General features: G+C 39.3%; 1 protein-coding gene across 1 annotated transcript; it reads right to left on the bottom strand.

The window, feature by feature from the left end:
• Positions 1 to 400: 400 nt before the first annotated feature.
• LOC143296703 (uncharacterized) lies at positions 401 to 11,783 on the bottom strand. The gene is made up of 6 exons (XM_076608749.1): positions 11,650 to 11,783; positions 9,627 to 9,661; positions 8,476 to 8,517; positions 6,190 to 6,812; positions 4,018 to 4,148; positions 401 to 1,412 (listed from the first exon to the last, which is right to left on the bottom strand). The coding sequence occupies exons 4-6, from the start codon at positions 6,684 to 6,686 to the stop codon at positions 1,261 to 1,263; spliced, it is 780 nt and encodes a 259-aa protein (XP_076464864.1). The 5' UTR covers positions 6,687 to 6,812; positions 8,476 to 8,517; positions 9,627 to 9,661; positions 11,650 to 11,783; the 3' UTR covers positions 401 to 1,260.
• Positions 11,784 to 15,502: the final 3,719 nt, after the last annotated feature.

Here is a 15,502-nt window from a genome sequence, read left to right as displayed (position 1 = left end):
TTTCAACCATTTTATCTTTTAAACAGGACCATCATGTGAAACTGGAATACAAATACATGTTGATGACTGGCAAGAAACACAAGAACCAATCCGGCAGCAAAACAAAGAAAAACAACCAACATCTCTGCAGTGACACCAAGCACACAACATAACACTACAGTATAACAGGATGGGGAAGATGGGGAAAACAAATTCCAGTCATTCCAGACAGACACAGGAAAAAAACAACAGAAGTTCCATTGATTTTAATACCAAACTTCATTTTTCAGCTTTTCCACTGCAAACTACCCTTAAATAGTTTAATGGTCAATTATGTTTGTGTTGTTTCATGATATGCACATACATACATGTTAGTCATCTTTGATGGAATCCATGCTGCAAACAATTGCTCTTTTTCACACACACACACACACACAGACACAACCAACTCTTTGACCCGCTTTCCCATCCACATCACTTGCAATCCTCTGCCAACACTGCACACACACACACATGCAATCCTCTGCCAACACTGCACACACACACACATGCAATCCTCTGCCAACACTGCACACACACACACATGCAATCCTCTGCCAACACTGCACACACACACACACACATGAACACACTTTCTTTTCATCAACCTGAAGCCTAGGGCATAACAAGCTCCAGCAATCTGATAGGATTCTGCAGCTGCATGCGCAACATATGCATCCATGCACATATACCATACTAGAAACGCAATGAAAAAAAAAAAAGTCAGGGAGTCTTTTCCCTGTTCAGGATCTTGCACTGCATGCACTACTGTACGGTCACTTCATTCATTCAACTCCGGTACCTGATGCAAACATTAGCAGCACAAACCAGTAGATATGATCAAACTGTAACCCAAAACAGGAGGGAAGGGGGCTGACGCTTGATCGCTCACTCCAAGGTGAAGCATGCCAAGCAGCAAAATGGGAACAATCCTCTTGTTGCAGCACATTTCCCACGCACTGAACTGCTTGATTCAGCAAGGGGCAATGAGCTCCAAAGCCACAAGAGGCAAACAGGAACAGAAACCAAAAAAAAAAAAAAAAAAAAACAAGAAAAAGACAGGAATTCTGACAGGGCAAACGTCCATCAAAATGATCGCGACCCCAAAAAGAAAAAACAAGAGGACCAGGCTTCAGCCACAGGAGAAGAGAAGAGGGAGGGAGGTAGGTGGGGGAGGGGAGGGGGAGGGCCAGTTTGGATGGACAGGTACAGTAGCAGGACAATGAAGAACCCATGGAACCATCAGGAGGCATGGTCCAGGCGACGGAAGGAAGTACCCAAGTGGCGAGTGGGCTTGACCATCTTCTCCCTGGCCTCACGGCGGCCGTCCTCTTTGTGGTCAAAGTCACAGCCATGCAGCTCTGGAAGGCGGTGCAATGGGCAGAACACTCGGTCTGAAAGGGAAATGTTGAGATCCGTTACTTTTTGTCACAATAAATTTCTCTGGGTGAAATTCTGGAGATAACTGTCAAGATGTATCATTTTTTTGTCACAACAGATTTCTCTGAGTGAAATTCGAGTGATAAATTCAAAATGTATCATTTTTTTGCCACAACAGACTTCCTTGAGTGAAATTCCAGAGAGAAATGTCAAGATGTATTGTTTCTTGTCACAACAAATTTCTTTGAGTGAAATTCCAGAGAGAAATGTCAAGATCCATTTCTTTCTGTCACAACAGATTTCTCTTGAGTGAAATTCCAAAGAGAAATGTCAAGATGTATCACTTTTTGTCACAACAGCTTTCTCTTGAGTGAAATTCCTGAGAGAAATGTCAAGATGTATCACTTTTTGTCACAACAGCTTTCTCTTGAGTGAAATTCCAGAGAACCTTATGTGTTTATTTATTTATTTTCTGATTTGGCTACTAAGTGATTTTCAGTGTCTGCAGGACATCATCATATGAAAACAATGGTGCCCACAGACCTCAGTCCAATCTGGAGTCTATAATTATGACCATCCATCTTAAATGTAAGAGGGAAGGAGAAGGGAGAAATCAAGGAACTAGGGACATTTGGCAAAACCTGACAGTGTGCAAACTGGAAATACAATTTTAATAGATGTTTTGGAGTGTTTTACAGACTGTGCGTGCGTGTGTGTGTGTGTGTGTGTGTGCGTGTGTTTGCATATATGTATGTACATACTTATATGATAGGCACTCACTATGTGGAAGATCAAATATGCACGCTAAAGATCCTGTGATCCATCGAAACAAGAACATACCCTTTATTCAAACCACTGACTGAGGGGGGAAAAGAAATTACTGTGTGCGCATGTGAGTAAGTAAAAGTGTGCGTGCGTGCGTGCATGAGTGTGGTGTGTGTTACATATAGAAAATGACTGATTTAAGTTTTGTTATTAAAAAAAAGCAAAAAAAAAAAGCATAACAATATAACATATTTCTAATGAAAAACTAATAACTATAACACCGAACCAACTGGACTATTTAAAAAGGAGTTGAAAAAGTCATACATTATCAATGGACTGCTGAAGATTGTCAACACTGAAGATGATTTCAGTTCAGGGATGTGAGACTTAACATATCGCAAGTTAGTTTATGATCGGCTGTTATGTGAGCACCACAGATGCAAGAAACATTACTGACACACTTGGTCTTAAAACAATTCATTTTCCATCTGCAGATTAGAGAAATGATTTTCTTCTTATGAAAATCATTTTGGTAATATTTTCCCATGAAACCATACATTTTCTGCATATTTTTATGTAACTCTGAGTTACTGGTGTGTTTTTCTTCAAGCTGAAATTTTGACCATTGGACTTTTTCTACCATGGTGTAACATTCCTGTGGTAAGAGCGAAATATTTAAATCTAACTCCTTCATGGAACTTCTAGCTCCTTTTTTAGCCAAAATATCAACTTTTTCATTATAGTAAAAACCACAGTGAGAAGGAATCCAGCAAAAGGTTATGTAAGCCTCTTAGTAAAAGTTCGTGAATCAAATGGTTAATTTCAATAATGAGTTCATACCAAACCATTTCTTTCAGAAGTTCAACAGCATGAAGAACTGATTTAGAATCAACACAAAATAGAATCTGAAATACAGTTTTCGGAAAGGATATCATAAAATTTAATGCAATTAGAACTGCTACGAGTTCAGCTGTGAAGATGGACTTATTCTCTCCCAGATGAAATGAGTTTTGAAAGTTAAGGTCAGGAATAACGAAAGCAGCACCAGCTCTATTATTTACAACAGAGCCGTCTGTAAATATATTTAGATGATTAAGGTATTTCTCTTCCAAATGAATTCGTACATGTGATGTAAGTAAATTTATAGTCATGTCTGGTCAGATCAGTATGATCGATATGTGTGTGTGTGTGTGTGTGTGTGTGGGTGGGTGGGTGTGTGTGTGTGTGTGGTGTGTGTGTGTGTGTGTGTGTGTGTGTGTGTGTGTGTGTGTGTGTGCATGACATGAACCTGACTGGGTGACAAAGGAAACGAATGATGAGTACCAAAAGGCACCTCTCAGTTGGCTCTAGCCATTTATGCAACCTGCTGTGCAAAATAACCCATTGTTTGTGAAGCACTAACAGCTTGGTCTCAGACCGAGGATAGACATTATACAACCTATGTAACTTCTTTGTTTTCTAAATAACTAAATAAGCATCCATAACCATCTATCCATCCAGAAAACAACAGCTTTTGTCAACAAAGTGGTCATGTCCATTTTGGTAGCAATCAAATTCAAATTCTATAACCCTTTTTTCTGCCCTCACCTCTGCATTGAATACAACTGGAAATCGCACTGGATAAAAAATACCAAAAGATCTGCACTGACAGTGAGAAAGAAATCATTATACACCATCACCATCACTTTGTTACTTCAGACAGCAAAAAAATGCACTCAGAAACATACAGAAAAAAAAGATTTATAAACCAACAGAAAAACAAAAATTAAGCAAACCAAAAAACCAAACAAAAAAACCCGAATCCAGCTAAAGAAGAAACAACAAAGAAGAAAGAAACCAAACCAAAACACTTACCACACCGACAGCGGCCAATTTCCCTTTGTGCCAGTTCCAGTTTGCTGCTGCATTTGTAACAACGCTTTTTATTTTTCTGCTTCACAGGCACAGGTGACGCAGCGCTGTCAGTCTCTACCTCATCATGGGACCTGGAAAACCCAAATGCAGCCATGTTTTGATTGGAAAGAAATGTAACAGGAATCATACCCCTGCCACAGTCGGAATCAGTGGGTCATGGTATACTGCGTGCAATTAAAGTAACAAGCACACTATACGCACACTAAAAAAAAGAATAGATCCAAGGAAAAGCATTCTCATGCTTCACTCACGGATGAGGAAGGAAATATTTCACATTCATACATTCCTCACAGATTATGTGAATGCGCACCCACCAACACACACACACATATCACCAAAAAAGTACAGCACCGTGATTTTACATGAACAGATGAACTGACAATATATTCTGAAATAAGTAACCACTGAAGTAAAAAGAAAGAAAAGAAAATTTAAATGTTCCATAAAAGGTGTTTAGAATCCTTTCAAAAAATACCTAACACAGTACTCATGAAGAATGAGAACAGGAATACAAAGAAATCCAAAGCAACACACGTTACATGTTTGGACCCTAGGTTATTCCACAGGTTGAACAAAGGGACACTGACTGTTTCTTCTCAAAGTCAACACTTTCCAAACAGTTACAAAATGGCACAACCCATCTAAATGATCATTGTAAACAAACGTGTGCAACTATCCTTATGCTATTCCTCACCACGAACTGAAATAAAAAGTGCCTCCGTTCTCTTCCATCTAAGCTATGACCAAAAAGTAAACCCGTATCAATAATCAAGCAACACACACACACACACACACACACACCACACACACACCACATACACACACCACACACACACACATGGATCAACTTGTGAGCTTCTGTTATTCGATCAACACATTACAATCTTACAGTTTCTTAGCAAAAAGGGCAGAACTACAGAGAACAAGTATAATGCTCCTCACACAGTTTTCGTAAGGCAACACAGCGAGTATTGACCATTTGTGCACATTCCACCCAAACACATTTTACTCATGGGTTCTAATAAATGAATGGAAGTTGAGCAGAGCTAGCAATCAATAAAGTCCAAAACACTGGAAATAACTCAAGATGTTTGTGACCATCTAAGATAACGTGAATCGGAAACATCTTTCATAGAAAAAAAAAAGAAGAAGAAAAAAGTCTGTTTCTCTAAGTCTGTTTCACTATGTCCCATTTGAAACCACTTTCTTTGTTGGAGGGAGCACTCTGGCATATTACCATACACAGAAACAACAGAAAATGACCACATGGCACTGACATCAGTCTCACTTTGGGAAGGATGGGCGTGTGACAGAGAATGTTTGTCAAGGCAAGAATTGACAAAGGCATCATTAGAGACAAGAGAGCTATGAGACAAACTGTATTACAATGCAGCATTGCCAGCTGGGGTTGAGTCAAGGAAGCAAGCTGAACAGCTAACAGGAAAGGTGTGATGATACCCTCAGTCACCTTATTGTTCACATCGCTCTTTTCTTCCTTCTCTGATCTGTGTCAACACATCCACATCTAACCATGACATGGACTGTACTCTGCACCCACCATAACATCTGCCTCATCACCACAAAGCAATACCATCATCACCAGAAACAAAGAAAACAATGTTCACAACATCCAACTTTGACAAGTAATTTCAGTCACAGCATCATTCTTTCACTGCATCCTCATCACAAGGAGTCAAGCCAGCCAAACAGCTGACCTCCAGCTGTTATTTTATCATTCTCACGAGTAAAGACTGCTGACACACAACCTTTCGGAAGCCCCTGACATAGTAATCCTCAGTAGCATTTACGTACAGCCATGGCACATATATGCAGATTCCACAGTAAATCAAACAAGATATGGTTGTTTGTAAACCCTTCCCCCAATCCCTCAAGTTTTCTCCTAAAAAAAAACAACTAGCAAAATAGCCAAAAAACATAACATTCCTCCCACATGCTGCTTCAAGTTCAAGGAACATATTCCAAAATGGTACAGCTTTGTATTTTAATGCCCCCAACTGAAAAAAACTTCAATAGCCATTCATCTGTGAACTGACTCAACAAAATTCTACTTGAAAGAGAAAAAAAGTCACTACTGATTCCTACATCATTTACCTTTTGGTCCCCCGAGGTGTTGCTTCAGCCTGAGCACCAAGACCTGAGGTTTCATCATTATCCCCCCTTAGTTCCCCAGCACCAGAAGAACCGATCTGGGAGGAGGGAACTGGAACGGTGGAGCTACATGCATGCTTGTCAGAGGAGGATGAGGAGGAGAGTTTGATGACACAGGGAGGAGACCCCCGCAGAGCAAGGGTAATGTCTGAGGCTCTGTGTGGCGACCCAGAGCTGGCCCGGTCCACGGTCTGTGATGAGGGGGACACGCAGTCCTCGCTTCCCTTCATGCCCACTGTTGGGGCCTCTGTCACTGCCGCTGCCATCTCCTCCATGCCGCACGAGGTGGAGGGCTGTCGACTGCTGCCCGCCTCACTTCCTGGTGGTGGGCTGGCCGAACTGGTGGCGCACGAGGTGGGCAGGGAGCCCGGCTCTTTCTGGTCGTCTGCCAGGTTATCCGTTGAGGGGCGGGAGGGGCAGTGTTTGGAGTTGGAGTCCATTCTGTCTGGTAGCCTTCTTTTTTGCTTTTCTTTACCTTTCTTTTCTTTTTTTTTTTTGCTTTTCTTTTTTTCTTTCCTTTTTTTTTTTTTTACTTTGTGAGTGAGAAACCGTACAGCCCCTTATACCTGCAAGCACAGTGATATCATCTTCACCTTATCTATAATATGCAGGTTTCAATAAAAATTCTATGATGAATGAAACCATGCAGGTACTGGTGGAATGCAATCACAGTTTTTGCTTCAATCTCAAAGCAACTCTATCACTACGTTATGTCCAAACAGTGTTGGACTTTCACTCAGTATATTAATCATTATACTGTATATTTCTGGTTGGGTAGTGCTGCAGTAGTGGTAACACCATGCATTCACACATAATTTCCAATCAGATTAATAAACATGTACTGTATTGTACTGCAGTGTAGTGTCTGACCAGTCAAGTATTTAACAAAACTGTGAATAGCATTTTCACTTTTAAGTTTCATATTTGAAAAAGAAAAAGAAAAAAAAAGATACCCATCTGGCCAGTCATTGCTTCGACACACAGTTCTACGGGTCAACTGATTAAAAACTATGTTAGTCCTTACACAGGCTGCAACTAACAAATAATGATAAAATACACTTCACTCAGTCCTTACACAGGCTGCAACTAACAAATAATGATAAAATACACTTCACTCAGTCCTTACACAGACTGCAACTAACAAATAATGATAAAATACACTTCACTCAGTCCTTACACAGGCTGCAACTAACAAATAATGATAAAATACACTTCACTCAGTCCTTACACAGGCTGCAACTAACAAATAATGATAAAATACACTTCACTCAGTCCTTACACAGGCTGCAACTAACAAATAATGATAAAATACACTTCACTCAGTCCTTACACAGACTGCAACTAACAAATAATGATAAAATACACTTCACTCAGTCCTTACACAGGCTGCAACTAACAAATAATGATAAAATACACTTCACTCAGAACCCCCACCCCACACCACCCCACGCCACCCCCCCAAAAAGGCAAATGTTTGTACACAAAGCTTTCTGACTTACAGTATATCATGCCTCGAAGATTTATGAAGCCACACTGAAATAAAGTCCTGGTAAGGTGCCAGCAATGGGAAGTGTGCATGCAAACATTCTGTTTACTGCCATGAGATGATCATGACACGTGGAGAACATGCCAGGAAAACATGCCAACTTGTTTCTGTTGTTATTGTTTTCTTATTCCTTTTTGTCAATTTGCACAAATAACAAACAACAACAAAGCAAAAAACCTGCTAGAGTGACTGTATCACAGTTGCAGTTGCCGTTACTTGCCCGATTTTCCCATTTTGTTTAAAAAAAAAAGTTTGTCAAAAAACAAATAACAAAAGGGGAGACTGGATACATACATATATATATATATATATATATATATATTATATTATTTAACAATTATATATACATATATATTCTATCAATTATATGACAATTATACTATATATACATTATATAACAATTATACAATTCATAATTCAAATTCATGTGACCATTCATAATAATTTCTGTGATCGATACATGATCATCTCGCTATTCATTTATCACTTTATTTGTTTAAATTCTATGTGTACTTACCACATCATTTCAGTGAGCAAATATGTAACACGGATTTAGTGGACCTTTCACAATAATGAATAATGCCAGGTGTACACATAAAAGCACATCACGCAAAGATATTAACAAATTTATAAAAATTCATATGTAAAAGGTGAATAATAAATGAATATGCCAGTGCTCTTACCAAGTCCATCAACTTTTAAGCTGTCTGAAGATGTTATGTACTCTGAAAAAGAAATTTATAATCATGGTATATACAAATGTAACAAAAAGCACATAAGTGAGTAATTACTATTTTCTACTATTCATTGTAATCATGGTATACACAAATGTAACAAAAGCACATAAATGAGTAATTACTATTTTCTACTATTTATTATAATCATGGTATATACAATTACAAATGTAACAAAAGCACATAAATGAGTAATTACTATTTTCTACTATTTATTATAATCATGGTATATACAAATGTAACAAAAGCACATAAATGAGTAATTACTATTTTCTACTATTTATTTAAAACATGTTTCATTTGAGCAGCTTTTAACTTAACTGTTAACATGGAGTAGGTGAATTTGGGGTGCTATAATAGCAACCGAATTATCAACAATTTCACTATTTAATTTTAAGACTCGGTTTATAATTTCAATATGAAAGTTCATATGTCAGTGGCTTGGTCATGTTATCAAGAACAAAAACTCATTCTTATGAGTGAATGGCTGAAAAAATCAACAGCCCCAAACTGGGGGGTTTCAAGATCAGTTAACTACTTTTCGGAATCACATTCAGATTCATGCCCAAAAACATCAAGAAAAAAAAGATGAATAAAGAATAAAGGAAAAGAAAAGAAAAGAGAGAGTGAGTTTGACAGAGAGAAAGAATCAAAAGATGAATACGTGTGGGGCAAGGGAGGGATGGGGAGTAGGAAGGGGGGTGGGGGTGGGGGGGCCAGGGGGAGCGCTGAATCTATCAGAATTAATTTATTCATATCCAGTATGCATCTAAAGTTATCTTTCATCCTTTCTGCAAAGCCAGTGAACCTTTAGCTTTAAAAGCAAACAGAAAAAGGAAATCAAAGATCTGAGTTAGAATCAAAGATCTAACTTGTCTAAAGGAAAACCAAAAAACAACAACATAATTTTTATGTTTCTTAATGCTTCCCAAAAGGGAGGGGGGGGGAGACAAAGAATAAGAGTGTGTTTGTGTGTGTGAGAATGAGAGAGAGACAGACAGACACTGAGACAGAGATAGAGAGAAACATGGCAGTATTTTGTCAATTTCTGAATCTGAAAAAAAAACAACCCCAAACAAAACAAAAAAATCATCTCCTACCCTTCAGAACTTGAGACTTGAGCCTTGATCACCAACTGAAAACAGAGGAGGAGAAAATACACACTGATACAAGTGATAGTGATAACTGATACATTTTCCATTTCTTGGTTTTCTGTTTGTGAAATTACCTGTGCTATTCAGATCTTCTTGCACATACTTCACATACTGTATATTATGAATCATCAAAATGACCAATAATCAACAAAAGAAAAAGGAAATTTTCAGAATGAAACAAAGGTAAGTCTCTAATTGGCTAATCTGCCTGATCTTGTGGCACTTGATCATTTAGATTTCCACCTTCCTCACTGGAAATGAAATCTCAACATTCTAACATCAGTGGACCATATGCTTAATTAAATCAAATAATAATAGTTTTTAAGTATTAAAAAAAAAAAGGAAACTAAAAATGAAACAAAATACAAATCTTCAATGGTTTCACGTCCGACCTCACTGCTTCCTCAAGTACCATTTTGCTCTGACCGATTGGTGGTGCAGAATCTTTCCAATGAATCAAAGTGTAATGAAATTCCAATTTAACCCCATCTAGTTCATTATATTTTGTGCAACAAAGTACCAGCAATGTATAGATTGGAATGTGAGCATCCCAATTGTTATTCACTACTTCTCATCTATGCAAACACATATCTTTAATTTAAAATTTGCAACTAAGGTCCAAGGTGAACAACCGCTGTTAATCCCATTTTCTTTAGTAGTAGTATCAGTAGTACTTGTAGTATCAGTAGTGTAGGGACTGGCAGTTTGACTGCCTAGGCCTCACAGCCTTTTAATGTCCCCTTCAATATCTCATTATCTGTCTCCTTTTATTTGTGGGATACACATGTATATGTTTTCATTTACCCATTTTACTGTAATTCATTCATCAAAGTTTATAATTTTTTCTTTTATTGTTTTAAATTGATGTTCATGTCAAAGAGATTTTTGAACACATCAGTATTTTGTGCAAGTTTAGTTTCAATTGGTGGTGCATTCCATATTTGTGCAATTCTATCAGCTAATGAATTTTTCCTTTAGTTTAGTATTACACTGCTCCTTACAAATTTTCATCATTGAATTTCTTGTACTCTCATAAACTCACATTCTAAAATTATCATTTACATTGACTTACTAATAGCAATTTAACATTTTGCATGTTTCTACAGTCTCCTCTAAGCCTTCCACCCTTTAATGAATGCAGATTTAAGTATGTAAGTCTCTGTTAATAGCTCACATATTTGCATTCTTTTAATAACTTAGTTGTGAGGATGAAAGAAAGTCTAAGAAATAACGTGTCAAATGATGCACACAAAAGCGGTGGTTTTCTCATGTGATGTGGTCATACAACGTCGTCGCCCATGAGTGGAGTCTGCATTGCATGAATGAACTAGCGTGAACATACTGCAGAAATAAAAATAGCTTTTGAGTTACACTTTGTGAAAACACACAACTGTCAGCACAGATTCTGGTATTTATCCATTTGTGCATTCATGATTCATGTTCCTGCGATCAGTAGGATGACTGGTATTTTGATTTTCGTAAATTACTTGGGAAACTATCAGTTTAGTGATTACAAAAGTTTCCCTTGCGTACAAATCCTTACTGGACGCAGTGTTTTAAATCTACGACCACAGCATTAAGACACTGTGAAGCCTTTGTGTTTGATAGCAGGTCCCGTTGTTCGTTCGTCAGCAACGAAAGTGAAAAAAATCGTTTTTCTACTGGCATGTCCGATGTCGGTGACGTGATCCGACAAGTAACGTCGGAAATTATTTTCGTCGGAGAAATCTTAACTTCTATCCGTCAATGTTTTACCACAAAGTACAAGACGACCTAAGGCAATGAAAGATGATACAAATACTGAGCCTGGTGCCCAAGCGGACTCTTTTTTTTCCTCTAGCTCGGGCTACGAAAGCCCGATGCCATCTTGGATGGATGGGTTGGTCCGACCGGAGAATCAAGTACTCCTACCTTGCGGACAACTGTCCGTTAAAACGGCACTGTGACGATTTCTTTTGTTAGTACTCACCCTCCAGAACCACACAGGCATTGAAGAGCTTCACTGCTGCTCCAAACGTCCATACAACAACATTTATAAATGTAAAAACTGGAATTTAAACGGTTGCCGTAGCCCAAATGTCTGTCGCTCGAAGGAGTGACAGCAACACAGCTGTATTGGTTGTTCAATCCAGGACGAGGCTGTTATAACTGCATCCGGGTTAAAGTGTAAATGGTGTCAACTTTCGATTTTATAGATAAACATGCAGCACATGTTACTGGTGTTAAGAACGTTAATGTGTTGTCATTAAACATTTCTGTGTTTGTCAGCTCGCTAATTGCTTTCCGCACACCATTTGAAATAGCATTTTGTCATGTTTTATGGAAATTCATCGATACTTGCGTCATGATCCATGCAATTTCTGCGAAAGAAACAAATTTCTGTCCGACTGAGGTACGCTTATCAGTGATTCCTTCACTGCAGGCTACCATAAGCAGGTCGCGCTTTTGTAGGTATCATTGAGCTGTTGTCCATCAGTCAGCAATGAAACCAATGGCATTATTCATTCATTCGCGCGCGCGCGCGCTTGTGTCAGTGTATGAGAGAGAGAGAGAGAGAGAGAGAGAGAGAGAGAGAGAGAGAGAGAGAGAGAGACGGACAGACAGACAGACAGACAGACAGAGAACGAGAGACAGACAGACAGCCGGACAGACACTGACAGACATCGACTGAGTGAGAGAGAGAGAGAGAGAGAGAGAGAGAGAGAGAGAGAGAGAGAGAGAGAGAGAGAGAGAGAGAAGAGGCAAGGCAAGACAATACAAAATCTTTATTATCGAGGGTAATGGATAAGCAAGTATGCTTTTTTTTCTTCTCTTTTTCTATCTATTTATTTTGTTTTTCATCCAGCCCTCGCCCTAAAGATCGAGGGAATAAAGCAAAAGAAGCAAAAGTGAACAAAAAGAAGGAGAAATAAACATACACACAAAAATCAAAATGAATTATCGAAAGCAATATTGGATTTCAGGTGACTTCCAGTTTTGTGAACTGAACTGGTACATTTTTAGATTCCCTTTAAACTGTTGTGATTTGGATTTTTTTTTTAAATGTGACGAGCGTAAATTATTCCAGTGGGTTTCCCCACTGTATTTTGAGACTGGACTTTTTACAGTTGAAGGAGGAGCGTTGTAGATTACTATTCAGTGCATAAAAACAGCCTTATTGCATTCAAGTTTTAGTTCCACTGGGAGGATATCAAGTGATCGTCGACAATCACTAGGAGTTAATGAACATGACTTGAAAAGAACTTTTTCCAAAGCACGTTTGTGTAATCATCTTATTCTGCTCTCGTACTTTGATATGGGCATTCAACAAATGAACCAAAGACGAGAAATGGAGTTAACGACTTTTACTTTCATGGTCGTCAAGACAACTGCAGCGACATCTATATTTTATTCGTAATGTAGAGTTACCTAACATGGATCGTCTACTACTGTGTTAATGCTGAAGTTGACGATACCAGAACATCTTTTTAAATTTTTATTTTTTAAATAATTTTAATTAGAAAATAAATGAAAACCAATCAATACTCCTACTTTTTCTTCAGCAAATTTTAAAAACGTTTCAAACTGAATGAAACAACAATTACACTCAACGTAACTAAGCAAAGCTTTAACATTTTTAAATAAACACAGAAAAGAACTGAAAATGCTTGGCACTAGCACACCAAACATAGACTTTTGAAGGCTTCAATTAACCTTTGCTTTTACGTTTAACATGCTCACAATATCTTGCTGGTTTCTTTGCAACATAACCACTCGCTGATCTGGTAACACGCGTTGGTCTATTGGAAACAGCTGGAGTTGCGGAAATTTTGCGGGTGTCCTGGGAAACAGAAATGATGTCCTTGGACTCCCGATTGATGTCCTGGGAATTCTGAGTGACAATCCTGGGAGCTGGAATCACTGGCTGCTGTTGATCAATAGAGGACACTGGCGGTGTGTTCTGCACAACGATGTCCCGGTGAGTTCTGAGTGACAATCCTGGGAGCTGGAATCACTGGCTGCTGTTGATCAATAGAGGACACTGGCGGTGTGTTCTGCACAACGATGTCCCGGTGAGTTCTGAGTGACAGTCCTGGGAGCTGGAATCACTGGCTGCTGTTGATCAATAGAGGACACTGGCGGTGTGTTCTGCACAACGATGTCCCGGTGAGTTCTGAGTGACAATCCTGGGAGCTGGAATCACTGGCTGCTGTTGATCAATAGAGGACACTGGCGGTGTGTTCTGCACAACGATGTCCCGGTGAGTGTGCTGTTCTGGTGGTGTTGTCAGTTGCCGGCTGGTACTGGATATCAGCAATGGTGGTACTGCCTGCAGGTGCTTGCGGTTTCGTCGAAGTACGCCTGCTGGTGTGTTTATGAGGTAAGTACGGTTGCTTGGATCCATGGCTACAACCGTCCCTGCTCTGTCCCACTTTTTCTCATCATCTCCCTTGATCAGAACGGAATCTCCTGACCTCAGGGGGGAGAGGGAAACGACTCCATGACGATGGTCAAAATTGTCCTTGTAGCTCTGCTTTGTTTTCTGATCATTCAGAGAAATTGTCTTGTGATCTGGGAACTTTGACAGTAGATTCTCAGGAAGCATTGGCACTTTGGTTCTCAGCTGCCTACCCATCAAGGCAACCGAAGGACTGACTCCCGTGCTGGAGTGAGGAGTCCCTCTGTAGTTTAACAGTGCTATTTCTGGGTCATCCTGATCCAGAAATTTCTTAGCTATTTTGATGGAGCTTTCTGCTTGGCCATTCGATTGAGGGAAACCTGGACTGCTGGTTCTATGACTGATATCATGCTCTTGACAAAATTCAGCAAACTCATGGCATCTAAACTGTGGTCCATTGTCTGAAATAAGTTCATCAGGAATGCCATGTGTCGTGAACAGTTTCTTTATCACTTTGATCACGCTGGATGTTGTTGTTGATTTGAGATATGAAATTTATGTCCACCTGGAAAAATAATCCACAACCACAAGATAGTCTTTTCCTTTGTGGTTACACAGATCTGTCCCTAACTTTTGCCATGGTCTCCGCTGCGGTAGTGGTGATGGTTGTAATGGCTCCTTCTTCTGAGTTGGCCTATTCTTCCTACACTGTGCACACGAGTTGTTACAGACACATATTTCGTTTTTCGAGCATTGAGAGACATGTAGTTATGTTCCGTCTAACTAATCTGTTCACGCCATCGTGCAGACTGATGTCAAAACTTTAATACATGAATGGCTGGAGTGGGTGGTGCTGTCATCGGAAAACAATTCACAATAAGATTTTTTGGAGAGAGAGAGAGAGAGAGAGAGAGAGAGAGAGTATATAGCATTGAACAAGGGGTTATTCTTCTACTGACTTTCTGTTACACGACCAACATCAGCCTGCCGATTTTTCTGTTGTGGTTGATGTATTCTGAGTATATTTCGTGTCTCCATAACACACTGAACACTGACAGGATCTTTGGCGTGTATATTTGAACTTCAGTCTGCATGCGTATGCACACGAATGGGGTGCAGGTACTATAGTAGGTCTGCACACATGTTGACCTGGGAGATCGAAAAAATCTCGACTCTTTACCCACCAGGCGGCGTTACCGAGATTCGAACCGGGACCCTCAGTCAGATTGAAAGTCCAACGCTTTAACCACTCGGCTGTTGCGCCCATCGACATAACCGCTTGATATACGACTTTTTTTTCTTTATGTCAAACGACTTTTGTTTTTGCTTCAGAACTTTAAAAGGGCCTATAAGGTGTGCCAGAACAAAAAAAAAAAAAAAAAAAAAAAGAGCATATTATAATCATGAACCATTTAGGTTTTGTGTTGGTAGAGCGCTTTGAACA

This window comes from Babylonia areolata, chromosome 21 (assembly GCF_041734735.1).
Source record: "Babylonia areolata isolate BAREFJ2019XMU chromosome 21, ASM4173473v1, whole genome shotgun sequence".
NCBI classification, from domain to species: domain Eukaryota; kingdom Metazoa; phylum Mollusca; class Gastropoda; order Neogastropoda; family Buccinidae; genus Babylonia; species Babylonia areolata.
Note: the sequence above shows the minus strand (reverse complement) of the source record. Positions and strands in the feature narration are given on the sequence as shown.

Excerpts from the sequence above, each read along its gene's own strand:
- LOC143296703 (XM_076608749.1), bottom strand. The coding sequence starts at position 6,686 with ATGGACTCCAACTCCAAACACTGCCCCTCCCGCCCCTCAACGGATAAC. Across the intron at positions 4,149-6,189 it reads ACACCTCGGGGGACCAAAAG|GTCCCATGATGAGGTAGAGA; the intron begins GTAAATGATGTA and ends TGGGTTTTCCAG. Across the intron at positions 1,413-4,017 it reads AATTGGCCGCTGTCGGTGTG|ACCGAGTGTTCTGCCCATTG; the intron begins GTAAGTGTTTTG and ends TTTCCCTTTCAG.